This window comes from Temnothorax americanus, unplaced genomic scaffold (assembly GCF_048541705.1).
Source record: "Temnothorax americanus isolate GAGA-0224 unplaced genomic scaffold, ASM4854170v1 Scaffold2, whole genome shotgun sequence".
Classification (NCBI taxonomy): domain Eukaryota; kingdom Metazoa; phylum Arthropoda; class Insecta; order Hymenoptera; family Formicidae; genus Temnothorax; species Temnothorax americanus.
Window position 1 is genome coordinate 5622029 of NW_027509338.1, and position 27528 is coordinate 5649556.

Consider the following 27528-nt stretch of genomic DNA (forward strand, 5'->3'; position numbering starts at 1 on the left):
TTGTTCATAATAACGGCACGCCGATGCACAAATTGTAATTAATGTCTACTTCTTTAATGATTGCAGTTTACTTTGTATTAATAAATGCGCAGATGAGTTCATCAAAGATTGCTCATGTAATCTAAAAATATAGTCAATTAATTGCAGTTAATAAATTTAAGTCCTTAATTGTAAAAAACATTATCTTCGCTTGTTTCTCACAATAGTCATAAATTAATTTGTTTTGTTTCAACTCGATTTGTTTTTATTACCTGATTTTATTTCGCACTTTTGCGGTTGTGGCGGCTTTATGATTATGTAGATATAATAGTGGTTTCGGTTTCATGATTCTGTCCTTTGTTGTTTTTATTCTCGCGATATAGATTGATAGTATAATCTTCTGTAACATAAATAAGTGTTTACACGCGTAAACGATTTGCAATTATTGGAGAAAGCATGCCCGCTTTTCTATATAATTGCTAATAAAAAAAAATAAATAAATACAATAAAATTATCCTGAAACCAGAATAGATTAACGTTCTTATTAAAATAAGAATAAATTATAATCAGTAGATAAGTGTAATCAGAGAGATAAACCATTGAAATTATTGTGTTAATAACTAATAATCTAAAATAAAAATATTGGTTTTTTTATTTTTATCTTTGTGAGATAATACGCTATAAATTTGGATTATACATATATTTATAATATTATTTAGATCTTATATATATATATATATATATATATAAAATAATGTTAATTTAAAAAAATACCAATACATACAAATCTTTTTAAAACATGGAATTTATAATTGATAAAATAAAATAAGGTAAACACATTGAAGTAACATAAGAAAATCGTAATTGTATCACAATAATACATTGTGTACAACAATAACAATTGTAACATATATTAAAATATATAAGAAATACTCTTTTTATAAATTGCAGAAAATTATTATAAAGATGCATTTTTCTTCTATAAACTCTGTTATAAATAAAATAAATATTACTATCGCGACTGATTGACAATGAACTTGCGTGTTTTTTCGCGCAATCAAATGCACTCTTATGATATTCACGTATGGTGAATGCTCAAGTGGAAACCGATGAACTAGGTCGCAGGCCCTCTTACTTTATAAGTTTCATCGCCACCATTCGGTGATAGTCCTTTCACTCTCGTTTGCATTACGCTCGTTTGCTTCTGAGAAGACATTGATCGCACGTTCTCCACATTATGTGTGCATAACCGGAAATTGAAAACGCGAGTTGTGTGTCGAAATTATTACTTCCTATGCAAGTGTGCTTTTGACTTTCGCATGAGATTATCTTCTACGAAACTACGGAGGAACTACTGTCAGTCACAATGTATATCCATGAACCCTTCTTTTGTTATTATATATATATATATATATATATATATATATATAATAAAGTTATACATAATATACATAATAAGTAATATACATAATAAAATATAAATTAAATTAAATTTTTTATATAACATACTACATTATTTATAAATATAAATATAAATTTTATATCCTCTTTTAAATATTAAAAATTTATTTGTATTTTATTTATATAATATATACGTTATTTAATGTAATCCAAATATTATATTATTATTTAGATTAAGAAATAAATATATATAAATATTTTTAATTTATCCATTTTTTATGTCGTCGAGAGAGTTTTCCATTGGCGAGGGTGTGCCTTTTCGTGATCATCGTGACTCTTGATCTCCGGTTCACGTTAAGACTTATTATCCTATTGTCTTTCCTTTCCATCGCGCCCATCAAATCCTCGGCCGACTGGGTCATTCAACTCGCTTATAGTTGTGCGTGTGACCTAATTGCAAAAAGAAACAATTGCAGAAAAGAACAATTGCAAAAAGCGGAGAAGAGGAGACGAGATCGACAGCGAAAGAGATCGGCCAGTCGGAAAGAGAGTGAGTGAGTGTTTTCTTCGTGCTGAACTAATCTATGGTGAAGGTCCTCGTATATAAGCCACCGTGTAGACGATAATAGTCAGTGTGGAAACACCACCGGATCTCGATTGAGAATCACAAGATGACGATCATGTTGCAACTCGTAAGTTTCCACCGCGGTCGGAAATTTCAAGATCATGAAGATTTCAGAACGTCGCATTTCTTCATTTCTTCACGAGGTTTCCGGATCACCGGCTTTTGTGATACGTGTGTTCAATAGTGATCTCGATAGATTTCTTGAGAAGAACGCACGAAAACGATTTACGAACGACTTCCACATTTTTCTCTCGTATTGAGATCGCTTGAATATATGACCGTGTTGAAATTTAAAAGCACATAAGATAATCGTGAAATTGTAATTAAAATTTGCGTATTGAAACATCTGTTTTATTTATTGCTGTATTTTGTTAAACTGTGATTGTATTCTAAAGGTAGATAAAAGTTTAATTTTGAGATTTAAGAACGAATTAAAAGTATAAAAGTTACAATTTTTACATTATACATATAAGAAATATATATATCATATTGCTAGCCGTTATTTTTTTACTGTTCATTCAAATTAGATAAAAAATTTTAATTATTAATTAAACACAAAACAAATTTTGACTTAAGTTTTACTTAAATCTTGATTATTGAAATCTATCTATATTGAGGCAATTGCCGCGGCTTCGTGAATACGTTCAATCGCTGATTATCTGTCAGCCGAATCCGTTACGCTTTCATGACGACGTTACACTTTTGCAGTTTTTATTCACGCTGGTAGTGATGACGGTCACGGCGAAACCCTCGTTCTTGATACACGAAGGCCACGGTCTTGGGACAGTTGAGCCCAAGCTCATCTCACAATCGGTACATTTGCACGAGGTGCCGACTAAGGTGATCAAGATCACCAAAACAGTAGCCATCAAGGTTCCTGTGCCGTACCCCGTTAAGGTGAGCAGTTTTTTTTTAAGAAAACGAAAGCGCTTGCAGCTAATTAACGATTGAAAGTATTGAGGAATAGCTTGACATCTTATAAATCCTTAACAAGGTTTAAATTTGTTATTTAAATGAATTGAATATCGAAATGTAAAGAAATTGCTGTAAAAATTATGATAGCAAATTTGTAAAATAGTAATATTATAATAGTAAATATTGAAAGTAAAAAACAAAATATTATAAAAATTCTTTTTTTAATAAATAATATGTATGCATATATATATATATATACTATACATAATAATAAATATATAAATAATAAATTTACATGTCTGCAAAGAATGAAAATACTTAAAAATAAAAAAAATGTTTATTAAATTTTTTTTATATAAAAATACGATCAAATTAATTTTCTATAATTATATTTATTTTTACACATTCTATAATATATAGTAAATTATTTATATAGATTATATTTATATAGTGTAATAAAAGGGAGAGAGAATAATAATTTGTATTATTTTAATATTAAAGTATGTAAAAATATATCGTAGATTTCTGATTTTTTCTCATACATCATGTATAAATGTTTGCGAATGACTGATCGATTACAGTTTTTTCTGTCTTTTAGGTACCTCATCACATCCCATTTCCGGTGCCGGTAAAACATCCCATTGCGGTTCCAGTACCGCAGATAGTGAAAGTGCCGCAGCACGTGCCAGTGCCAGTGGAGAAGCCCGTCCCGGTGGAACTGCATCAGCAGGTATTAATTGCTAATTTAAAAATCTTATGAGCTAATAATATTTTTTCAGAATCTATAAAATCTTTCTATATAGAATAAGTAATTATATTATGTTTCTGTTTGTTAAAATCGTAATCCAAGGAAACTTTCGAGACATGTAACGACGCACCAAGAATTTATTTTATAAATTACTTTATAATTACATTTTTATTATATGTATATTGTTATAGAGAGATATATGTATTTATATTTTTTATATTTTATATTTATGCTATATGTATAAAAATTGGTTTTTGATTGGTTTTCATATAACAGCAGATAGAAGAAATTAATGACGATGCATGGGCTTTCTGATATTGCAACTTTAATAAACAATAATCTTTGTATATTCTTTTAGTTGTTTAAAAAAAAATTAATATTAAAGTTATAAATATAGTTAATTTAATTTAATTTAGGTGCCGTTCCTGATATCTAAAGCGGTGCCTGTGCCACATCCGGTCCCCGTACCACATCCGGTTACTTTGACCAAGCCGATCTTCATCCCGGTGCCGAAGGCGATCCCGATTCTACAATCGAGCCACGATGAAGGCGGTATTTCAGCTGGAGCCGGAGGCGGAGGCGAAGGTGATCATGCCAGCCACGAGACAACCAACTACAACACTTACACCTCTCAAGGCCGTGAAACCTACGATCAGCAGAGTAGCGGCCAGCGGGCCCAGTTCCAATCATCCCAGCGCGACTACTCGGCGAATCATTAGCTTTCGAAATGCGACAGCTCGATTGATTACAGCAGTGGGCGAGGTCTGGTGCGACTGAAAGGAAAAGTAAATCATTGACGTATGATACACGCGAGCGGATCACTTTGAAAGCGGTTTAAGCGAAATGATAAAGGGCTTCGATAAGTAAAATACGAGTACTAGATAACAGGGCCTTTTCTTGGAAACTTCACTCGTTTCACTTTCAATGTTGACGGCTCTATATATATAAATATAAAATAATATTTCTCAAACTTAATTAGATATCACTCTCGAAGTATTAGATTTATAGAAAAAAGAAAGAAGAATTAGAAGAATTTTATGCTCAAAGCCTCGTAAAAAGATTTATATATGTTGGCGAAAATCCCGTATACGACTCGCCATGCGGATTCGGCATTATGGAGGGCGCTCTCCGTACACAATAGGGAGCGCGGTGTCGCATCTATACTGATGTTCTCATCTCTACTAGTCTCTCGCCATCTTACTGTACCGGTCACACGCGGCACATGTAACGTTCTTCAGAAAAATATATATTGAGTTCTAACACTAAAACTGTTGTATATCACGCGTCACCCATATCAGGTTATGGGCCCAGACGAGATATACGGTGCGTAGTGTTTTCTGAAGAGACGGCGAGTTACACCGTGCGAGCGCGAGGAAACGTCGAACGAGCATCGACGTGGGCGCGAAAAGACGGTAAAGGTGCATCGCATGAGCGCGAAAAGACGGCGAAGGTGCATCGCATGAGCGCGAAAAGACGGCGAAGGTGCATCGTACGAGCCCGAGGAAACGGCGAAAGTGCATTGTCGCGATCGTGAAGAGACAGTGTGTGCATCGTCGCGAGCGCGAAAAAACAGCGTGTACGCATCGTCGCGAGCGCGAAGAGACAGTAAGCGTGCATCGTTACGAGCGCGAAGAGACAGCAAACGTGCATCGTCGCGAGCGCAAAAGGGACAACGAATACATCGACGCGATCGCGAAGAGACGGCAAAGTGATTGACACGATCGCGAAAGAGAAGAGGAAAAAGGCTTCGCGTTGTGCATACACGGAAGTCATCGTGCGCGTAAAGGCTAATCGGCCATCTTGCATCGGGCGCGTCGGTATAATAGTAGCATATCGTAAAGAAAGTAGATCGTCGGTACGCGATTATGGCCGCGAACAGTGTCGTGCGTATCGAGGCGCTCGGGCGCGACAACTACGATACGTGGAAGCTACAAATGCGCGCGCTGCTAATAAAGAATGATGCATGGGGTTATGTGAGTGGCGAGATAGCGAAGCCCGAGAACACGGCCGACGTACGAGAGTGGCGCACTATGGACGAAAAGGCCAAGTCGGACTTAATTTTATCCATAGGAGCGAGTCAGTTGAAATTAATTAAAAACTGCGAAACTTCGCGTGAGTTGTGGATAAAGCTGGAAAACACGTTCCAATCAAAAGGACCCGCCCGAAAGGCCACACTATTGAAGACTCTCATCCTGAAGAAGATGTGCGAAGATGGCGACGTGCGCGAGCATCTACATGATTTCTTCGATGCCGTAGATAAGTTGTCAGAAATGGACGTAATTATAAATCCAGATCAACTTGCCATAATGATGCTATATAGTTTGCCGTCAAGCTTTGAAAATTTCAGAGTCGCAATCGAAAGTCGTGACGAGCTTCCTACACCTGAAAATCTACGTACCAAGATAGTCGAAGAGTTCGACGCAAGGAAGAGCACAGCGACATCGAATCAAGATGCCTTACTCATCAACAGGAAGAAACGAAATTTTTCAAAGCATAATTCGACTAACAAGGAGGAACAGAAAAAGGACAAATGTTTCAAATTCAAATGCTACAAGTGTCACGAAAAGGGGCATAAGGCCTCGGAGTGCCCGTCACAGAAAGCGGATGATAAAAGCAAGGTATCTCTTCTATTGACCGAAGACAGATCCGACGTTTGCCAGTTCGCAGACTGCACATCTAAAAATCGGTGGTGTATTGACAGTGGATGCACATCACATATGTGTAAAGATATCAGCCTATTCACCGAGATCAACGAAAGCAAATCCGGCGTTTTGAAGTTGGCCAGTGATTCATCCGCGAAAATTCAAGCAAGAGGAGTGGCGGCGATCGTGACGACTGCGAATGGAAAGAAGAGTGAAGTGACTCTGAATGAAACATTGCACGTTCCCGAACTACGAATGAATATTGTCAGTCTCGAAAATGACAGATAGAGGTTATGGAGTATCGTTCGAGAAACAGAGGGCCATCGTCACCGACCAAAAGGGACGCACGAGATTGATTGCTAAGAGGATCGGTGATCTCTACTATATCGACGGAGAGTCATCCGATCATTGTCAAGAAGCCAGCACAATGTCCGAGGAGAGCTGTCATTCGGTGATATCGACGAATACAGGCGAATTTTGGCATCGACGGATGGGCCACCTAAACTATCGTGATCTCATACAGGCATCAAAGGATGGAGCCATCCGGGGTATAGACTTACGGCGTGTGCCTGAAGACTTGAACTGTGAAATATGTATTCAAGGGAAGATGACACGACCATCGTTTCCGAAAAAGTCAACACGAGAGACCGAAAAATTGGAACTAATTCATACCGATATATGTGGTCCAATGCGAGTTACATCGAATGGAGGATCGAGGTATTTTATCACTTTTACCGACGATCATACGAGATGGACGGAGATAAGGTTCATTAAAAGTAAGGACCAAGCGCTCGAAGAGTTCAAGGCATACCAAATCTTCGTCGAAAAACAACATGGCAAGAAAATAAAGGCGATTCAATCCGATAATGGCCGCGAGTACGTCAATAAGGAATTCGACGAATACTTAAAGACCCAGGGAATTCAACGTCGACTCACAACGGCATACAGTCCGGAGCAAAACGGGGTTGCCGAAAGAAAAAATCGGACTTTGGTGGACTCTACGAGATGCCTTCTACTCCAGTCAGGTCTACCTCCATCATTCTGGGCTGAAGCTGTATCCACGGCGAATTACATTAGGAATCGCTGTCCAACAAGTAAGCTCAATGGAAGGACCCCACACGAAGGCTGGAAAGGCAGGGCTCCGACTGTAAGTTACTTCAAGAGTTTTGGATGTAAAGTATTCTGTATAAACAAAGTTCCTACGAGAGGAAAACTTGACCCTCGATCCAAGGAGGGAATATTCGTCGGGTATTCCGAGGAATCGAAAGGTTTTCGAATCTGGCTAACGGAATCCAAGAAAATCGAGATTACTCGGGACGTAAAGTTTCTGGAAAACCATCTGGGAAGAGCTAAAACACCTTTCGAAGATTTCTATTCACAATCCACGGACATGATCCCGATTGACGGCGTGGACGTCAAATTGTCCTCCAGTTATGATAACGTGGAGCAAAGGAACATCGAGGAAATTGCTGTGGAGCCAGAAGAAGCGGAATCAGATGAACCAGAACCAGGGGAAGCGGATCCAGGGGAAGAGGAAATAGAAGAGCCAGAGGGTGGAAATGAGGGACTCGCACAAGTCCGTAGAAGAGGTCGTCCCCGCCTTATCAGAACCGGGCGGCCCGGGAGACCTCGAAAGGAATATAGCCACGAAGCGTTTGAACAAGCGGAAGTGGCGTGTGTGGCCGAAATCCCAATAACGCAAGCCATGTTGGATGTGAACTCATCGGAATGGATGGACGCGATGGCGGCAGAGGTGATATCTCTGATCAAGAACAACGCATGGAAGATCACAGAGTGTCCGAAGGATCAACGAGTAGTTGGGAGCAGATTTGTTCTGCGTAACAAATATAACTCCGATGGATCTATCGAGAAACGAAAGGCACGTGTTGTAGCACGCGGTTTTTTTTCAAAGACCAGGGATCGATTATCACGAGACGTTCGCTCCAGTAGCAAGAATGAGCTCGATACGAGCTGTGTTGGCCATAGCAGCACAGAGAGACATGAAGATCGAACAGCTCGACGTAGCAACGGCATATTTGAATGGTGAAATTGAGGAGACAATCTACATGGAAGCACCGGAATATCTAGAAGATATCTTGGAACATATTATTCGTTCCAGAAGCGTGGACAGTTCCATCAAGGAAACGGCGAAGAAGATGTTGGAAGACATTCAGAAGCCGAACGCAGTTTGTCTATTAATTAAGGCGTTGTACGGGCTTCGACAGTCAGGTAGGACCTGGCACGATACACTGAAGGAAAAGCTTGAACAACTCGGAGCTGTTCAATCGAAGGCCGATCCATGTGTATTTCTCATCGGACCTATCGAGGACGGAACATTTATCATCGTATACGTCGATGATATAATAATCGCTTCTCGCGATACTGCGAAGATCGCGAAAATCAAGAATCATCTCAGCGCTAACTTTGAGATCAAAGACCTGGGCGACGTCAAATACTGCTTGGGTTTGGAATTCTTAAGAGAGAAGAATGAGATTGCCATAAGACAAAAAGGGTATATTAACGACATTCTCGCAAGATTCGGCATGCTCGACTGTAAGCCGGTGTCCACTCCAATGGATCCGGATGTAAAGCTGATCAAGGAGGAGGTCGGCACGGACTATCATCAACCCGAGGTTCCTTATCAAGAACTCATTGGGGCACTGATGTATCTGGCGACATCGACACGACCCGATATAGCTCATGCTGTCAGTCGCCTTAGCCAATTCAACAACTGTTACACGGAGACTCACTGGAGGGCAGCCAAGCGGGTGTTGCGATACCTCAAAGGGACTAATAATGTTGGTCTAGTTTATTCTGTTTTCAGTAATCCTCCCGAGATGTTCGCGGATGCTGACTGGGGTAACTGCAACATGGATCGTAAATCCTACACTGGTTACACCTTTCTATTGAGCGGTGGAGCCATCAGCTGGGAATCAAAGAAACAGCACACTGTGGCTCTATCAACAACTGAGGCCGAGTATATGGCTCTTTCTGAAGCAACAAAAGAAGCTCTATACATGGAAGGACTACTCGGAGAACTCGGGATAACTTTGGATGGAATCACCATCAAGAACGACAACAACGGGGCTCTAAAGTTGGCAATGAACCCCGTTTATCACGCTCGGTCGAAACATATCGACATTCGACATCACTTCGTGCGTGACGCCGTTAGCAGAGGTTTGGTCAAAATCCAACATGTATCCACTGACGAGATGACGGCGGATATTCTCACGAAGGGACTGCCTAGAGGGAAGCACGAAGCCTGCATGAAGTCCATTGGACTCAAGACCATCAAATAGGCGGAATCCGACCGATGCGATTCGAGGGGAAGTGTTGGCGAAAATCCCGTATACGACTCGCCATGCGGATTCGGCATTATGGAGGGCGCTCTCCGTACACAATAGGGAGCGCGGTGTCGCATCTATACTGATGTTCTCATCTCTACTAGTCTCTCGCCATCTTACTGTACCGGTCACACGCGGCACATGTAACGTTCTTCAGAAAAATATATATTGAGTTCTAACACTAAAACTGTTGTATATCACGCGTCACCCATATCAATATACATGTAATATTGATATTGATTATAAAAGTTTAGAATTTTTATTCTCTATATTCGGATACTTTAGGAAATATTAGATATGTTTGTACACATAATTATGGGGTGCAATTCGTTAACTACTACTGATGAAAAAAATGACGCTAATTTCTTTCCTACAGTAGTAATAATCGGCAGTAGTGATAATTGATTTCTATAAAATTTAATAGTTGAATGTAGTAATAGAGACAAAATTGTAGAGACTGTAACACAAATGTTGGCGAATTTTACAATTCGTCTGAATTAGATGCCCTGCAAATAGCTTCAGAAGAAACAAAAGAACAGAATCATGTGCTAATGATTTTTGACGCTGCTATTTCTCTCAACCTGACGTATTTTAATTATAAAATTAATATACTTTTAATCATTGATGTCTGAAGAATAAGTTGAGATAGCGTATTATACATTCTTGTATACAGACAAGTAGGTTCTCTGAAAGATGTTGAGTTTTTGTTTTTGCTACTTGATGTTATAGTTTTTCGTTATGTGAGATTGTTTTTTCTTTTTTTAAATGTTGTAGTATTATTTTTTAATAAAATATATATGTATACACGCTGGAGCGCTGTCTCTTCTTTATTCCTCATGTTTGTAGAATCTGGTAGTTTCTCGCGAAGCGCGATACTGCCGGCGTATAACCATAAATATCAGATTGCGACATTTTTTATTGGGCAGGTGCGAGTGCAAGTAGCGTTACGAGTCGGACTTGCCCAACGGGATCGCTTACAATATGTGCGTATAAAGAGTACGTTCCGTGCGGCGTGCGCTCTGCATGCAAATTTTATTAATCGCGTGTTTAACGTGTCCTCGTTCTCCATTTAATGGACATTTCACTGCCGCCGCGCCGCACGCCGCCGCGTTCATGTAACCATTTCTCATAATACAGCCTTAAATTTCCCTTTCGTGCCCGTGGATTATACAATTACGATCTTCGTTTTGTAATCTTGCAAGAGATTGTTCACGTAATCAAAAGCTCAAATTGTTCTCGTTATTAGTTATTCATCGCGTTGATATTTTCGATATATCGATTATCTTATACATAATATTTAATACTAACAATAAGCAAAAGCTATATAAATAAATGTAAATAAATGAGTGCATAAATGTGAAATACAAAATCTAAAAATATATATATAAAGAAAAACGATCTTTTGATCTTTTCTTATGCTTAATACGCGTTTCTTTACAATATTTTTATTCACATTATGCGTGAAGCGACAAATATTTTCAGCAATTTTCATGGAAAGAAGAATATATTATTATCTTTATGAACAATAAGAGGTAATAATGAGAATACGAGTGCTTCATGAGAAAAGATTTATTTCAATGATGGACAATCAGTATAATGACGTTATAGGTAGAAACATAGACCTAAGTAGTCACACTTGATGCTTGCGAGCACCACTCGATCCTTTTTTGTCGTGGAAATGTCTTTTTGTTTGTTTTTTTTTTTTTTTATTTAAAATTAGAGGACGCTCTTCTTTTCCAGACACTCATTCTCTCTCCTTCTCTCTTTATCATACAAATGTCCAAAAGAATTCGACATGAAAGACTCGCGAAAATTGTCTGTCAATATCCGAAACGAGAGGTATTCACTTTAACCACACTCATCATCGACGAAGAAGAATATATATTAACGTACATTAATATATATTTATATATCTTTCTTTGGGAGCGCTTTCTTAAAAAAGGTGGTCACTGAAAGCTCTGAAAGATCCACGCGGTACAAGTGATGCTTCGCGCTGATGATGTCGAAGAGCGTCGCCCTCGGGACTGCCATTTTACCATCCAGAGTATCCATAGGGGATACCGCTGTAACCGCTGTATCCGCTGTATCCGCCTAATCCGCTATATCCGCCGTAGTATCCATTGTATCCAAGACCGGAGTTCAGTTTCGCGTAGACGATCGGCTGCGCGACGGGCACCGGCACGTGTTTGACGACCGGGACGGCGTAGGGCTGGGGCACCTTGACGGCATACGGGGCGGGAACTGGGACCTTGACTGGATAGCTGACGGGAACGGGCACGGGGCGGTCCACTGCGACAGGAACATGCTTGGTGACCTCAACTGGGTAGGGTTTGGGTACTTGGACGGGATACGGGCGGTCGACGGGCACGGCGTACGGCACCTAGAAGAAAAAGAATATCTTTGACTATCGGTGAACAAGATTTTGAATAAATTTACTTTCCGGTCCGTTCCCATATTTGTATTAAGAAGGTATTGCATTAAGAAATAAGCAAAGATTAGGAAATGAATTGTATTATAATATGAGGTTTAGTTTTTTATAATTTATTTTGGCTTGTTGGTTGATTAATAGAAGCTAAACTTTATACTCTACCCAATTAGCAATTTAAACTATTTTTTGCTACTCTATCATCTACTTTAGTATTCGATACGAAAGATACTGTGAATTTCATTAAGATGCAAATGTATGCGATATAGATTTAATTTTTTTTTGTTATTGTGGAAGATCTGGATCAAGGTGACTAATTCACAAGACAACGCAAGAGTATGAAACGAAGACCTCGCACTTCTAATCACGCTCCAATTGTCACAGTATATCTCTCTTTGTGCGATCGTTAACTTTAGTGTCGTAGAAATGCATACGTTTCGAAAGTTTAGTTACCATAGTTTATGTACATAGATCCCAATTATATTTCATTTTAGAAACTAACCGTATGCACTTCATCAAGAAACTTCTTGATGAAGCAGAAACTTTTTGAGAAATAGATTCCTTCTGCATGTGAAAGAGGGATTCGTGAAATTTGTAGAACTTGAACTTACACCAAAAACATTCGGATACATGCAGCAACATTAAAAAATTCATAAATGTAGATGTCGAATTAATAATAATCTATTTATGTTGCCACTTAACAGATTGAAATTATGTAAAAAATTGTAATTGCAAAATAACTTTCACTTAAGTATATCATTAGAAAAACAGAGAAATATCGCCTTTAATCAATTTTCTTACTGAAAGACATACATGTAGCTATTATTTCTCTGATTCATTTGCTAATTGCTTTGTTTTCATCTAATTGCGCTTTCCAGTAAATCGATTCTCAGAAATGAAGCTTCTGCATTTATCTTTTTCCGCCAGTAGCGAGATATGATTAAGCCTTATCGAAGCAAGAAGTTGGAAAAGAACTGTACTCGCGGATGCTCTTCGCCAAATCTTGCTAACGAATTTTCAGAAGATCGGGAATGGAAAATAGTGAATATTGATACCTTAACCGGGACCGGGACGTGTTTCTCGACGGGTACGGCGATCGGTTGGGGCACGGGTACAGCGACTTCCTTCGTCAAAACGGTATTAATACCATGGTTGAGGCCGATCGCGGGAATGGACGAGTACGTGTTCAATCCACCGAGACCATAACCAAGACCACCAAGACTGTAGCCCAAGCCTCCGTAGCCCAAGCCTCCATAGCCCAAGGCTCCGTAAAGGCCTCGCTTATCCTTCTTCGTCTCTACATTCTTTGTCTCATCTTTCTTCGTTTCTTCGGCGAAAGCGAGCGCCACCAGGGCGAAAAAAACTATCACCTGTAAATCAAAGAGTTATATGCTTTGTTTTCTAAAGAATTTGTAAAATCATATATTGTGTGTGTGATTGCACACGCACATAACAGCATTAATTTTCTAATTTATTTTAATATGACCCTGAAATTGTGTACAATAATATATAAATTTATTTTATAATTCAATTAGAACAATCAAGATCAGAAAAAATAAAGGATGAATTTTTTTCTAACTTGATATAAAGTCGAATAATTTGTAATTGAATTAAAAAATATATTAAAATTATTTACATGAAAAAAATAAAAACGTAAAGAGAATTAAAAAATTGAAAAATAAAAGTAAAAACTTAAATAATTTGACAATAATAGTTGAAAAATATGTTTGTTATCTTTCTGTGTCTATATTATTAAACAAAAATTTCAATGTAATTAAAATTTATTAACTAAAAATACATTAATTTAAATTAATAAATTTAAAATAAGAGATTCACTGTAAGAGTATTCTTTGTTTATATTTTTTGAATAATTTGTTCAACTATACAAAGTCTTTTAAATTTTATATTAACAGTTGCAATTAGACAGTTGCAAAACCGTCTATTTTCTGCAATAAACCGAATGTATCAATTTTCTTGAGAGAACGGTTCACCCTCGTTGTAACACACGATTGGTTTTTTCTAGATCTTTCAGATCTTTTCGATCCTCCGGCCGATTTCTCCGCCAAATCAATTTTTATGAATAAACTCTCGTATCCGATTATACCTTGGCGTTCATGATGCTGCACGAGTTTCGGACTTGGTTCGTCGAATTTGCGACTGATGAGTACGATGAAGATCCCCCTGCTTTTATACGATAAACCCTCAAGGAGAGACGGCATGGAGAGTGAGGTGGTGGGCAACCGGGCCTACTGCCGAAACGCGGTTAGGTGAAAAGAAACCGAAACCGGGTCCCGCGAGTAGGGGACCGCCGAAAAACTCGCACCCGTGCGACTCTTCTCGCCGCTCGTAAGAAAGACTCTTGCGCAAATGCACCACCTCGCACGCGTCGAAACTCATAGCGTAAGTTTCTTTTATCGGCTCATGGAAAATCGTAGAAAAGTTTGAACCTTAATTTATAATAAATTGATTGATAAATTATAGAATTTAATTAACATTCACTTGATAACTCAAATTTAATGTTTTTATATTTTTATATCTCGTAATCTTTCTCATCTTCTTACTCTACACAACTTCAAAATTTGGTATAGAATTATTTTATTAAGAAAACAATTTTTTACTAGTAACTAAAGAAATTTAAATTATTGTACTATATTTTTTAATTGTTCACATTTTTAGACAAGTTTCAATTAAATTTTGTTTATGTATATTATTTTTATTATTATACGTAATTAATTTTACGTCAAATTTTAAGTGGCGTAAGGAGAATTTTATACACCACGGTACTGCTAATTAAGGCCCCGTGCCGATTCAATTTTTGTGGATCTTTGTTTTGCGATCGTGATCGCACCGGGTGTTCTCTCAATCATCTGGTTGTGCAATTGTACGCTCGGCCGATTCCGTAATTGAAATCTTACGAGAATGAGAAATAAATGATGAGCATAGCTCTCGACTAACTATGGGTAATAATTGTCTGTAAGCAAGATTGTAAGTCGTGTGAATCAAGTTAGTTCTACCCATACAGAAGGTAAAGTTTAAATTCAAGCTTTTTTTAATGTGCTATTTAATATTAAATTTTTTTATTATATTAAAATATTCTCTTTCTTCATAATAAAAATTTAAAAATTTAAGTTTTTTCTTAATAATATATTTTATGATTTATTATTAAAGATTAATAATAATTTAGCAAAAAATTATTTGCAAATATATTAAAATATAATTATGTATTGTACGTTATATAACTATGACCTAATTGTGTGTGTGTATACTTTTTGGTAATTTTAATATAAAATTATATAGCAGCGTGTTAAAAAAGTGTTATAAAAGATATAAAAGATCACTGCTTAAGAGATTTTAATGTGAATTACTTAATTACTTGATAAAAATGACACAATATATTGCGCGCATCGCAGGATATTACATTTGGATGCCCTCCCGTCCATAAATCATTGCGTCGTTTATTACCATGTAACGAGACCATGTCTCATTTTCTTCTTGAAGTCGGCGAGAAAAAGCGACAGGCATGAAATACGCGTTTGAGAGATCAAATCTCATAAATTTTAAAGAAAAGTGAGAAAACGCTTAAGGAGAATCGATTCCATGGCTCTTCTGCAATAAGTAAATACAAAAAAGTCGTCAAATGCAAAGAGAGATTAATCATCTTTAACGGCAGTTATATAGAAAATAATATAAAAATTAGTCTTTTAATGTTAGTCATATAACATTAGTCTTTTAATTTTACAAAAGCGTTTCGTAATCTTTATATGCAAAAACTATTAAATATTTTTAACATTTTGAATATTTTGAATATAAATGTTATAGAAGTTATTCAGTTAAAATACTTTGTGTTCACAGTCAAGATTCTATATATAATTTACGTTTATTTTATTGTAATTAGATTCCATATTGCAAAATTGGGCGGCTGTCGCCGCCAGTCTCTTCTTTTGTTCCATGCTTTTCGCGAGGTGTTTATGGAATTTATGAATCTTATGCTGGAACTGGCCTGATTCTCTTCTTTCCAGGTTGAACCGTGCTATTACCGAAAGTGGTCCGACTTTTGGACAGCTTCGCGCAATTTCGTTGCTCGTTAATTGGCTCCACCTGTCTGGCCAGTTCCAGAAAACTTGAGGAGAGCGTGATCATTAAAACACATTTCTCATAGATGAGCGAATATAGCTGTTTACGTGTTGACGAAAATTATTGCGGCAACGGATCACTTATCCTCGTTACAGCACTTGACATCGTTACGTATGATTAATATTTATGATTAACTTAAATTGCGTGCTATTCAACAACGAGTAATGTTGTGTCACAGGTATATTATTTGTAACATGGTTGTTTATATTGGTTAAAAAAAGAATAAAATATATTGCTTTTTTTAATATTTGAATGCATATATGTAACACCTGTGTGTCATAAGATACGTAATAAAATTATGTTATCAAAAGATTTATGTTATCAAAAAATTTAAAGATTTATTAAAGTATTAAAAGGTTTAATAAGTAATTACACTTTATTATTATTCATGTATTCTTTTTATATGGATTTTATATTAATCGGGAATATTGTCAGGAAAAATGTGTATAAATTAAAATATATTCGTATATCCGATGGCAGTTAATAAATAACAGAAACAAAATACTATGATTTTGTACTTTTGACTCGAAAGAAATAACATATAGCGCTCGGGACGCTGTCATTAAACTCCGTAAATTAGTTCGTGGATTCCCAGATGACGTCAAAATCGCGGCATGCAAGGACACGCCAACAGAATGCATCTTTCGGATTCCTTGCTCCACTCGTAGAATCAATGACTACCTAAACCGGATTTATGCAGATTATTTGTTTATGTATATATATCGTGAACGATGGGTGACAAACGATTCAACGATTTTGGGATTTTCGGTGAATTAATCTTTAGCGAGTTAAAAGTGTGTATAAATAACATACCATTTTTTTATTCCACATTTAACTTGTCGTTGTGGATAGGTGGTTTAACAAAATTTCGATTTCAAGCTAACTGCTTTTAAAAGATATATTATTAAATATTTGTTGAATAAAACAATGTTCTAAGTTAATATTTAAGACATGTGCAGGTAAAAAGGAGAAAGAAAGGAAGATAATTTGGATATATTCTGTACAAGAAATAAATAGGAATATACGAGTAAAATGTACATATATACGAGTAAAGAGTTTTCATAGAAAAAAATATTAACTTATTTTCTTTAGATGTTTTATAACATGCTTTCACAGTATAAGAAATTATTTGTTAATTAAATAAAGATCAACCTCAATTTAATTAACAACAATTTTATTTTTTATCGCTATAGTCAACTGTCGGCACAAAAAGTGATACATTTAATTAGTAACATATCAATCAAAGTTGATTTGCAATTGAATTTTTGTTTCGGCGCTGAATTCTGAATAAATCCGAATTCGTGATTTTTCAGCATTTGGCAAACATAAATAATCGATCGAAAGATGCTTACGGTAGTCTAGACTCATTTAAAATAGGCGGAATGTCTTAGCTGGTTATTAAAATGCAAACGATTTGGACGCATTTTAGAAATATAAATTATATGACTTGGGAATTAGGGGTGACGAGTGGCTTCTGTATTTTACATAAAATATTTTAGTATCGGCAACTTTGAAGATAGTTTTTTTTAGAAAAAATATTGAAAGAATGTAATTTCATTTTCCTTATTGCTATATTTTATACACACTTATCCCGAATTTGACCAAAACTAATTTTTAAGAACCGGTTAGCTGATATAAATAAACAGTCGAAAGATACTTGCCATAGTATCTTTTTCTTTAGACTTGTTTGAAATAGTCTTAATTAATATTTTAGCAAAATATAGATTTCTTTTTCTAGAAACCCTGTTTAATAATTTAGAAAATAATAAATTTAATTTTCTATTATTTTTTAAATTATAAAAGAACGCTTCTAGTTGATATTAGGAAAAAATTATCAAAAGATTATTAATTTTTAAATAATTAAAAGTAAGGAATTGTTGATAAATTAAATTTCTGGGTCTAAATATATAAATAAATAAATAAATAAATAAATAAAAATTAACAATTCATGACCAATATATAATTAATTGATATCAATAAATAATTAATTGATATAAATGTAATACGCTTAATACAATTAAAATGACAAAATACTTAGTAAAATTTATTAAGAAATAAAACATAAAAATTTTATTTATTTAAATTTAAGTTTTAGCGTGTCTCATTTTAGGTCGCTATTGAAATATCAAGCTCTACATGTTAATACAGCTTTTATACGTGAGACAGATTTTACTTTTGTCGGTTATTGTACAAAAAACGAGAACGTTTTAATAAAAAATAAATATTGTAACGTTACGAACCCGGATTTTTGTGACGCTAAGAAGAAAGAATGTCTGGCAATTCTCGAACGCTTATAATGGATGATCCGAATTTACATGTGACATTTATCAAGGCCGGCGCCAGCGACAAATTTTTTGCGTAGACAAAATGGTTCTCGCTTATCGAGAGAAAGAACGATCGAGATCTGCGATATAAATTTCTTCTGGACATTTCTTCGTGAAGATTTATGCCTAGCTGTCTCATCTCTCTATCGTAAATTTTATATTATTTACCGATAGGATTTGAAGAAAATAAAGATATCTGTGAGCGTATTGGTCTAGAAATCCGATTTGTAATGAGAAGATAAACTGCAAAAATATATTGCAAGTAAAATATTATCTAATTTAATTAGTAAATTAGTTGGTCATGAAGTAAAGAAAATCGAAGAAAATATGAAAAAAGACTTTCCGATATCTTTTATTCTTTAACTTTTATTCAATAATGTATATTGTGTTTTATACATATTATTCAATTATATCTATTATGTTTATATGTATATATAGATAGGTACAAAGAACGCGTCTATAAGAAGTGAATTAAAGAATTATAAAGAAAATAAAACATTAAAAATTAAAATAATTATGAAATTAGGTTTATCTTGCTCTAATATAAGATGGAAAATTCATGTAAAAAATTAAGAATCGAATATTAATATTATTGTGCAATGTACTGAAAAATGAACTTCATCGAGAGCTTCAGTAAACACTTTGAACCAACAATTTCCGGGTGGGAGAGACAGACGAGCGTTCGTGAATTGCATAAATCAGCAACCGTTTTTTATTTCGACACCGGAAACAGGCCCCCTGCTCGCCCTCTCGTAGTTTGTTGCAAGCGCGAGATGTATAATCGTTTGTAGCGATTGCGTAATCGCGAGCGCCAGGCCCGGCCGCAGTCAGGCGAAATCGCCGAAAATTCCACGTTTCGTTCGTACACCGGTTATTACACGCACGTTCCTCGCGTCACCTCGATGTATGTATACAGTATACGTGTATACGCATTCTGGATCGAATGCACACGACTTGCATTATACAAGTGCCGTGACATTACTTTCGCATTCTTAAGGCTCAAGCCGCAACCTTTACCAAAATTCGAACATTGTTGCGGTGTTTATTGCCATATCCTCGAATTTATTAAATATCTCAAAAAAATACAAATTAAATATTTTATTTATTCATTTTGTGATTAATAAATATTAAATATTTACTATGTTGTAAAAAACAAAAATAAAAATAAAAAAATTGAACTTTGCAACAAAATTAATATTTAGCAGGCATTTCCTGCGCATATAGCTTTAATATTCATTTAACATTTTAAATTGTATGATATAAATTGTTTTTTTTAATGTAAATGACAAAAGTATAGTGATTATATTAAATAATACATGTCAGTAATTTATAAAAGCCAAAGAATTGTGCGTGTAGAAAATAAAGTTGTCAAATGTATTAACTGCGTAAGTATGGCATGAAGCATCAAGTGTCTCGTTATTGTTGTGCAAATTGATGTAATCGAGAAATCATTATGTAGGCGGAGCGTTTCACGGTGTCCAAGAAAGAAAGTCAATTTCATGTCTTTGAGCTTGTTCTTTGTCTTCTTTGTTCCTTAATATCTTCTTTGTATCATTCATTGTCAATTGTGTTTGATTATCGCGGTTATAGACAATTTTGTCATACCTTGTATTAACTTATGTAAAAGTGCAAAAATTATTGTATTTTTATTTTTCTTTTATTTTTGCATCAGTTACTAGAGAAAATAATTAATGATAAATTCAAAATATTATACAATTATTTAATAATTTGTTTAAATAAATTAATATATTTGCATTAAAATAATTAGTAATTACATAATTATAATTATTAGTTGTATAAATTATTAAGTTATCAAATAGAAAAAAAATATCTTAAGATAAAAATTAATATTATTCTTTCTAAATATTCATTATTGTTAAATCATTTATATAGATATTAATATAATTCTAAAACTCAAAAATAAAATATTATTTGCATGCACGATTTCAAAATTGATACTTATTTGATATTTATTTTTCAATTGTGTTTGATATAATTCTTATTATTGCAGATATTGGTTGGATTATCCGATTATTACAATTCAAAAGATTATCTGCCTGTTTTATTTAACTTGTCATATCTCTCGGCAATTGTAATTATTGGAAATTTTTAATTTTATTTGTATTTTAGGAATGTTCATTTTTAATTTAATTTTTTCTTGTCCTTTCGATTGGAACGCTTTTGCTACAAAAAAGCATAATAATGTGTGGTCGACCTTCATCAAGGATTGTTTTGATTAAACGTTAAAGTTACGTGCAAATTTTGTGATATATATATATATAAGTATATATATATATATATATATATATATATATATATATCATAATCTTACACATGGTAATGAATAATAGAATTTTTATACGTAATGTAGGTGGAAACGTTACGTGAAAAATTATATCTTGATTTCGTTTACATTCCGCAGCCGCTTTGAAAATTTATGCAAATCTTATATGCAACAAACATAATTTAATTATAAAAAATATGTATATGTATGCTTTCCCTTTATCTCGAAATAAGTATCTGAAGTATTTTGTTCACATTCCTTTATTTGCCTCGTTCTCGGTTGCATATTTGCATTCTTACTTTGGCTCTCGCTTTCTAAAGTTTTCCGCAAACGAAACATGTTAACGATCATCGGATACTTGAGAAAATAATTTAATGTTAAATTACCTTTTTTATACTTTTATTTTTCCAACACATTTTATATCATATTTTTGAATTTATCCAAGTTTATTATAGTAAAATTAAAAAATCTACTGAATTAAGATATATGTACATGATTCAATGCTCGAAGATGCTTGATTGAAATAGATATAAAAATTTAAACTTACTGGCAAATAAATATCTTGTCATATGGAAAAGGGAGAGGAGAAGAGGGAGAGAGCAAAATGGTTGCTCAATCATCATCGGTTAAAATGACGTTCGCATTTCGATAAGAAAACAAGTCAGTAAAAGATATCATGTGACAGATGCTGTCATAAAACATAAAAATATTGTTTTTTTATAATTGATATTTTTTCCATGTTTGCATATGCTTAAAATTTTACGTAAATTTTATTTAACGTTTTTAGTTAAAAGCTTGTATAAAAGAAATTTTATGTAACAATTTTTTATCAATGTTTTACAGAAGTTGAATATATTATTATATATATATATATATAATTATACTTAAAATAAATATTATTTTTATTATTATTATAAATTTTAGTTTTATTATTTTAGTATAAAAAAATAAAATAAATCTAAAGTAATATAATTTTACATAAAGATAAAAAAATATTGAAAGAATTTAAAAAAAAGATTATAATTAAAATTAAAAGTTATCTAAAATTGTTTTAAATAAATAACAATTCCGTGAGAACGCTTTCAAGGTATGACATTACTGTTTGTTTAACTTTCGGTTATAATATTTAATCCTGCAATATTTTAAACAGGTTATTTATTATCTTCAGGCAAAGAACCTTCGGGCGTTGGCCAATTTCCCTAAATCTACCATTCATTTCGCTCTATTCCGTAATCAAGGTGAACCACTAATGTCAGACCGTGAAAAAAAGCCCGTATTGCCGAAATTTCGTCTAGCAATTTCACAGACAAACGTTGTTGCAAGATACTACTTTATTTCATCGTGCCTGAGGACATTATTTCTTACGTTTCTCGCTTAGAAAAAGACCGAGAGAGTGTGAAAGGCGAATACACTTGAGTGAAGTGTAAAACGAAGTAGCGAAGCTCTGTCAAAACAACAAATCAATAATTGTAAAAGCGAACCGAAGATCTTATTGGAAACAGGGTGTGTGTCCGTGTGTCTCAAAAATAGCTTAGATTCCTAGATATGGCTTCCTAGATTTCTACCAAATTGTTTAATTTAATTCTAAATATATAATGTTTAATAATAGCATCACTCAAAATTAAACATAAACTTGAAATTGCAATAATAAAAATAATATTCATTAATTTATAAAAATATAAAATTGTGTAAAATAAAAAAATAATATCTATTAATTTGATAAGTAAAAAATTCATATTTATTAACAAATTGGCAAAATAATATGCTTCTTCTATTAATTTTTTTTAATTTTTTTTAATTAAAAAGTTTAGAAATATTCAAAAGAATGAAAATATTGCAATATTTTAATACGCAGTGTGATTTAAAATCATATTTGTATCTTTGGCATAATAAATGAGTTATGAGCGCAAAAGGAAAAGAAGAAGTCGGTTGTTTCTTTACGAAAACATTTACAAAATCGATTTATTCCGTGAATTTAAAATACTACACGACCGAGAGAAGCGTCTCTTGAACGGACGCTCGTCGTGATGGATTTTGCGATGCTGGGAAAAGGGTTAAGATGGAGCGGGGTGTATGTGACTTTTTTTAGGAGAATTTCATCTAGTAGTGGCCGTAGCCCTTAACGAAAACGGGAACCGTTTCTTTGACGACGACCGGATGCGGAACCGCAACTGGAACTGGGTGAGAGACCGCGACTGGAACTGGAACTGGGTGGGAGACAGCAACCTAAAAGACAAAATATTATTGATATTAATTGAAAATATGAAATAATTTTGGTTCTTATTATATAAATAGCTACTTTTCAAACGTTTGTTATATACCTATTGGCTATTTTTTACATTAAATGTAATTATTAAAATACAATATTTAAAATTACGATGCTAAAGTTTGTAATGTAATTAATGTAATTAATTAAATAATGGAAATAATACGAGTAATACGGATATATATATATATATATATATATATATAAATAGCCAAATATATAAAATATATAAAAAGCCAATATAACTGGCTAGTGTTTGCATCATTACATATCTATTATTATTGTACAGCTTAAAAACAGAATACGTGATAATATGTAGATTAAATAATTGTAGCCAATATGTTTGCGTTAATTACATCGGTCGAGCATATTTCAATCGTCAATTGCAATCATCGACCTATGACTTCAAGTATAATTTTAGTTTAATTACAACACAGCTGTAAAGTTATGTCCAACCAGCGCGGCGGTCGCTTGCACCTCTCTTGCGTACGTTCACCTAATCGCGTAACGCACAAATAAATGACCAAAACCGTGATTCTTATCGTAACATATTGGATCACCAATTAATCAACGTAGACGATAAATTAGCTATACTGGAAACCGAGAGTACACAACGAAACTGTTAATAATCACGTCTCGAAATCGATTTCTACTTGTTGCGCTATAAGCAGGCAAAGAATTATAATGGGACAACACATTATAATAAGCTGAATACGTTATTGGGATGAAATAATTAAAATTTATCAGAACGTTCGTTAAAATATTAAGAGGCAACATTTTTTATCTAGAAACTACGATATAAATCCTGATGCGAAATTTGTGGCTTCTAATTAGAATTCTTTGTCTGTCAAATCGGATTAATTTATTTTCTAATTTTTCGTCGAAATTGAAAAATTTTGGAAATGTCACGGCCAATGGAAGATTAGAATTTGTTATAATTTACCTTGACGGGGTATGGGGCAGGCACGGGCACTGGCACCTTAACGGGGACCGTGACTGGGTAAGGCTTCTCTACGGGAACCGTGATCGTCTTGGTCTGGACCACGGGGTAGGGCTGTGGCACGGGAACGGCTACTGGAACTGGGTGCGGGACGGCAACCGGAACCTAAAAATAACAAAAAATTTTATTATATGTTGAAACGAATTAGGAGAAGTTGCCCTAGTACCGAACAGTCCCCAGTACCAAATAATATGACATTTGCATATTTCTACTGTAGATGTGTGCAAATATGTATTGTCCGATACTGGGGCAAATTCCCCTACATAACATTTATTTACTCTTCAGTTTTCTTCATTAAAATATTTAATACAATTTTTTACTTGACTATTTTAACTTTATATTTAATTAAAATTAATAAAAAATATATAAACACCAAGTGTTAAAATTTAGACTCTAATTAATTAATTCAATATTTATTTAAAATGCAACATTAAAAATTTATGTTATATAAAATTGTACTTCGTAAATTTTCTGTTTAAATTATATAATCATCGAATTTTTATGAACGATTTTTTATTGTTATTATTTGTTGCAACACCATCGTCAAAAATTAAACTGATTAATTCGTACCTTAACGGGGTACGGGCGATCGACGGGAACCGCAATTGGCTGCGGAACCGCGTAGGGAACAGCGACGGTCTTCTCTTTGACGGCAATGGCAACACCGTGGCCACCATATCCACCAAGGCCACTAAGACCACCAAGGCTACCATATCCACCAAGACCACCATAACCACCATAACCACCAAGACTGCCACCAAGTCCATAGTCACCCAGGCCGATCAGGCCACGCTTCTTGACCGTCTTCTCTTCAGCGGCGAACGCCGCAGAGATCAGCACCAGGCAGATCTGCAAAATCAAGAAAGGAACGTTAATAAAAAATCTCTAAAGATCTGTGAATGGGTCGATCGAGAAATCTGTAAAAGTTAATATTAACTCAAATATTAATTCAAACGGATAATTAAAAACTATCGCAATTCTTAATTTTCAAAATCAAGAACAACATGTCATTAAAAGATTCTTGAGTAAAAGTTTAAATAATAAATGGATGAATAAATTTATCGAAATCTTTAAAAGTAACTATTATTGAGATATCTATCCAATGTAAAATTAATTATTTATAGCCATTTAAATGAGCAAACTCGAGTGAATTACTCGAGACATTGAATAATGTGCGAAATCGTGAATTATAAAGTGTAAATATGATTAATAATACAATCTAGTTTAATCATTGTTGGACCAAATAACTGTAAACAAATCGATCTGCGAAACAATTAACGAATTTGATAAAGATGACAATTATCACAATCGAGACTATCGATTCAAAAGTTGGAAGGTCTTCGCACGGGATTTAAACTGCACACAAATAATAAGTTTTTCCAATTTTCAATTTTCATTTATGCTTTCCAATTTTGCAAAAAGAAACACTGTGACAAAGCACGGAAAGCGCAGAAAAATTAGATCGGCTCCTAAACTTCGATCTGATTAAGCATTTATGTCCGAACGGAAATGTTCTCGGCAGAATCAAACGGATCTCCAGCACTGTTTCTTTAACTTTGCTCGAAGATGTGACAGCACGTACCAGGGCCCTCATGTTGAATGATACTTTGGCGTGATACTCGCGCGTGAGTAAAATAGATCGGTTTCTGTCGTTGTCGGGCTGGAAAACCACCCTTTATATAGGGAATTGACTTTCATTTCGCGCACCCTGCGCCCCGCCAGTGGCGAGGGAAGCCAACGGCCGGTCTATCGCCACACCTACCTAGAGCCTAACACTATTTACCCACGATATACTGCACACAGATATGCGTATGTTATAACACATAATGTGCAACGATTGTATAACACGCTAAACGTGCGCGAGCCGCCAGCCGCGCCGTTAGTAAATGGAGCGCGCGCTTGGCCACCACTTTATGCAGATATGCGTGCGTATGTGAGCGCATTTCGATGCCACAACCTTATCATTTTTCCACCCGTCGAGAGATCTACCTCAATCGTGATGTCACACGCGTCATTGAAAAGTCGCAGGGAACTCGTTAGCAATCAGCGTTACAAGTTACAACAGTTCTTTTCCTCGCGTACGTCGTTCGAGTTCTTCGTTACGAAATTAAATGGAATTCGATTAGACTGTTGTTTACATTGTTGTTTATAAGATCATGTCGTATTTTAAAGTATATCTCCAATTCATATCTTGCAATTACTATAGGATATCTTTTCTTTATCTTTAAAAGATTGAACGCGGTTTTTTTCAACAGAAATTAAAGTCGAGGCGTAATTTAATTAAATAATTAAAATTAATTTTTTATATATATAGAGATAGAGATATGGGTATATTGCACATAGTTCTAATCTCCCTATTGTGAAATATCTTTGATTTTTATAATGCAACGCGCGATCATATATAGATACGAAGCAACGAATTTCCAACTAACGTAACGCACGCATAGCGCAGTACTAATTGTAACACGTGAATTTATTCTCGCCCGTGTCCGGCGGCTGTGTCGGTTTGCGCAAGATTGCTCAATGCTTCATTACGAGGTAAAGCAGTTAACTTGCCGCGCTAATAAATCATGCGTTGCGAGGAACGCGCAGTGTCTTCTATTGCGGTGCACTATTATTACGTTATATGCGCGTACCATAAGAGATGCAAGTTGTCCATAAGGTAGCAATTCCGTGGGTATTATCATTGCCATCTGCGAGACTGATATGTTGGTTTTACGCCGGCAAAAATCGCCATTAACGGCGTGAATCGTTAGCTGATTGATCTATGGCGATTTTATCCCTGTTTACCGATTGATTTATGGACAATCCCTCATTCTTGAGAAATTAATTGTTGGTTATTCTCACGTTCGCCGTAAGTCTTATTGGCGACACCTCGCATCTGCGTTTCGAAACGAGAACTTTAATCATTATTTGCGAAGGGAAATCACCTTCAACAGTCCGGGAAATAAAAAAGAAAATTATATCTTTGAATGAGCACATGAATATGAGGTTTTTTGTATTTTAATAAACGGAAATTTTTTTTTACAAATATTGGATGCAATAGTACTATAATACAGATTTATGTTTAATAAAATCAATATTTTATTAATTTATTTTAATTTTTATAAAAATTTATTTTAATTTAAAAAAAATTGTTTTATATGTATATATTACGATAAATCGTATAATGAGAAATTACATTGCATTAGTCACAAGATGGCAACAGCGAATTGTTTAAATCACGCCATTACGACAAATAACATGTAACATTCTCAAGTTGATATAAGGCGATTAAGTCTGTCACATTGGCACGCAGAATGGGCCTTTTATCGTTTCACTACGCCCAAACAAACGTTTCCTGGTTTAATGTTCATTTGTCTCTCTTAGAACACACTACAAACGCCACAAGAAGTCACTTGTATATATTTTACGAGTGGCAATTTAAATCCTCGAAGTTGT

The 27528-nt window shown here is 34.7% G+C and overlaps 3 protein-coding genes across 3 annotated transcripts; 1 reads left to right on the forward strand and 2 right to left on the reverse strand.

Moving 5' to 3' along the window:
- The first annotated feature begins 1860 nt into the window (after window positions 1–1860).
- Window positions 1861–4730, forward strand: LOC143896944 (uncharacterized). Its single transcript, XM_077405133.1, has 4 exons — window positions 1861–2072; window positions 2714–2902; window positions 3519–3650; window positions 4085–4730. Exons 1-4 carry the CDS (start codon window positions 2052–2054, stop codon window positions 4385–4387), a joined length of 645 nt encoding a protein of 214 aa, XP_077261259.1. The 5' UTR covers window positions 1861–2051; the 3' UTR covers window positions 4388–4730.
- Window positions 4731–11208: 6478 nt separating this feature from the next.
- LOC143896953 (uncharacterized) lies at window positions 11209–14245 on the reverse strand. The gene is made up of 3 exons (XM_077405147.1): window positions 14184–14245; window positions 13135–13449; window positions 11209–12034 (listed from the first exon to the last, which is right to left on the reverse strand). The coding sequence occupies exons 1-3, from the start codon at window positions 14193–14195 to the stop codon at window positions 11687–11689; spliced, it is 675 nt and encodes a 224-aa protein (XP_077261273.1). The 5' UTR covers window positions 14196–14245; the 3' UTR covers window positions 11209–11686.
- An 8505-nt stretch (window positions 14246–22750) lies between these two features.
- Window positions 22751–25781, reverse strand: LOC143897153 (uncharacterized). Its single transcript, XM_077405524.1, has 4 exons — window positions 25670–25781; window positions 24658–24936; window positions 24031–24192; window positions 22751–23047 (listed from the first exon to the last, which is right to left on the reverse strand). The coding sequence occupies exons 1-4, from the start codon at window positions 25679–25681 to the stop codon at window positions 22922–22924; spliced, it is 579 nt and encodes a 192-aa protein (XP_077261650.1). The 5' UTR covers window positions 25682–25781; the 3' UTR covers window positions 22751–22921.
- Window positions 25782–27528: the final 1747 nt, after the last annotated feature.

Excerpts from the sequence above, each read along its gene's own strand:
- LOC143896944 (XM_077405133.1), top strand. The coding sequence starts at position 2,052 with ATGACGATCATGTTGCAACTC. Across the intron at positions 2,073-2,713 it reads TGACGATCATGTTGCAACTC|TTTTTATTCACGCTGGTAGT; the intron begins GTAAGTTTCCAC and ends ACACTTTTGCAG. Across the intron at positions 3,651-4,084 it reads CGGTGGAACTGCATCAGCAG|GTGCCGTTCCTGATATCTAA; the intron begins GTATTAATTGCT and ends AATTTAATTTAG.
- LOC143896953 (XM_077405147.1), bottom strand. Across the intron at positions 12,035-13,134 it reads ACGTCCCGGTCCCGGTTAAG|GTGCCGTACGCCGTGCCCGT; the intron begins GTATCAATATTC and ends TTTTTCTTCTAG.
- LOC143897153 (XM_077405524.1), bottom strand. Across the intron at positions 24,193-24,657 it reads ATCGCCCGTACCCCGTTAAG|GTTCCGGTTGCCGTCCCGCA; the intron begins GTACGAATTAAT and ends TGTTATTTTTAG. Across the intron at positions 23,048-24,030 it reads CTGCCCCATACCCCGTCAAG|GTTGCTGTCTCCCACCCAGT; the intron begins GTAAATTATAAC and ends TTTGTCTTTTAG.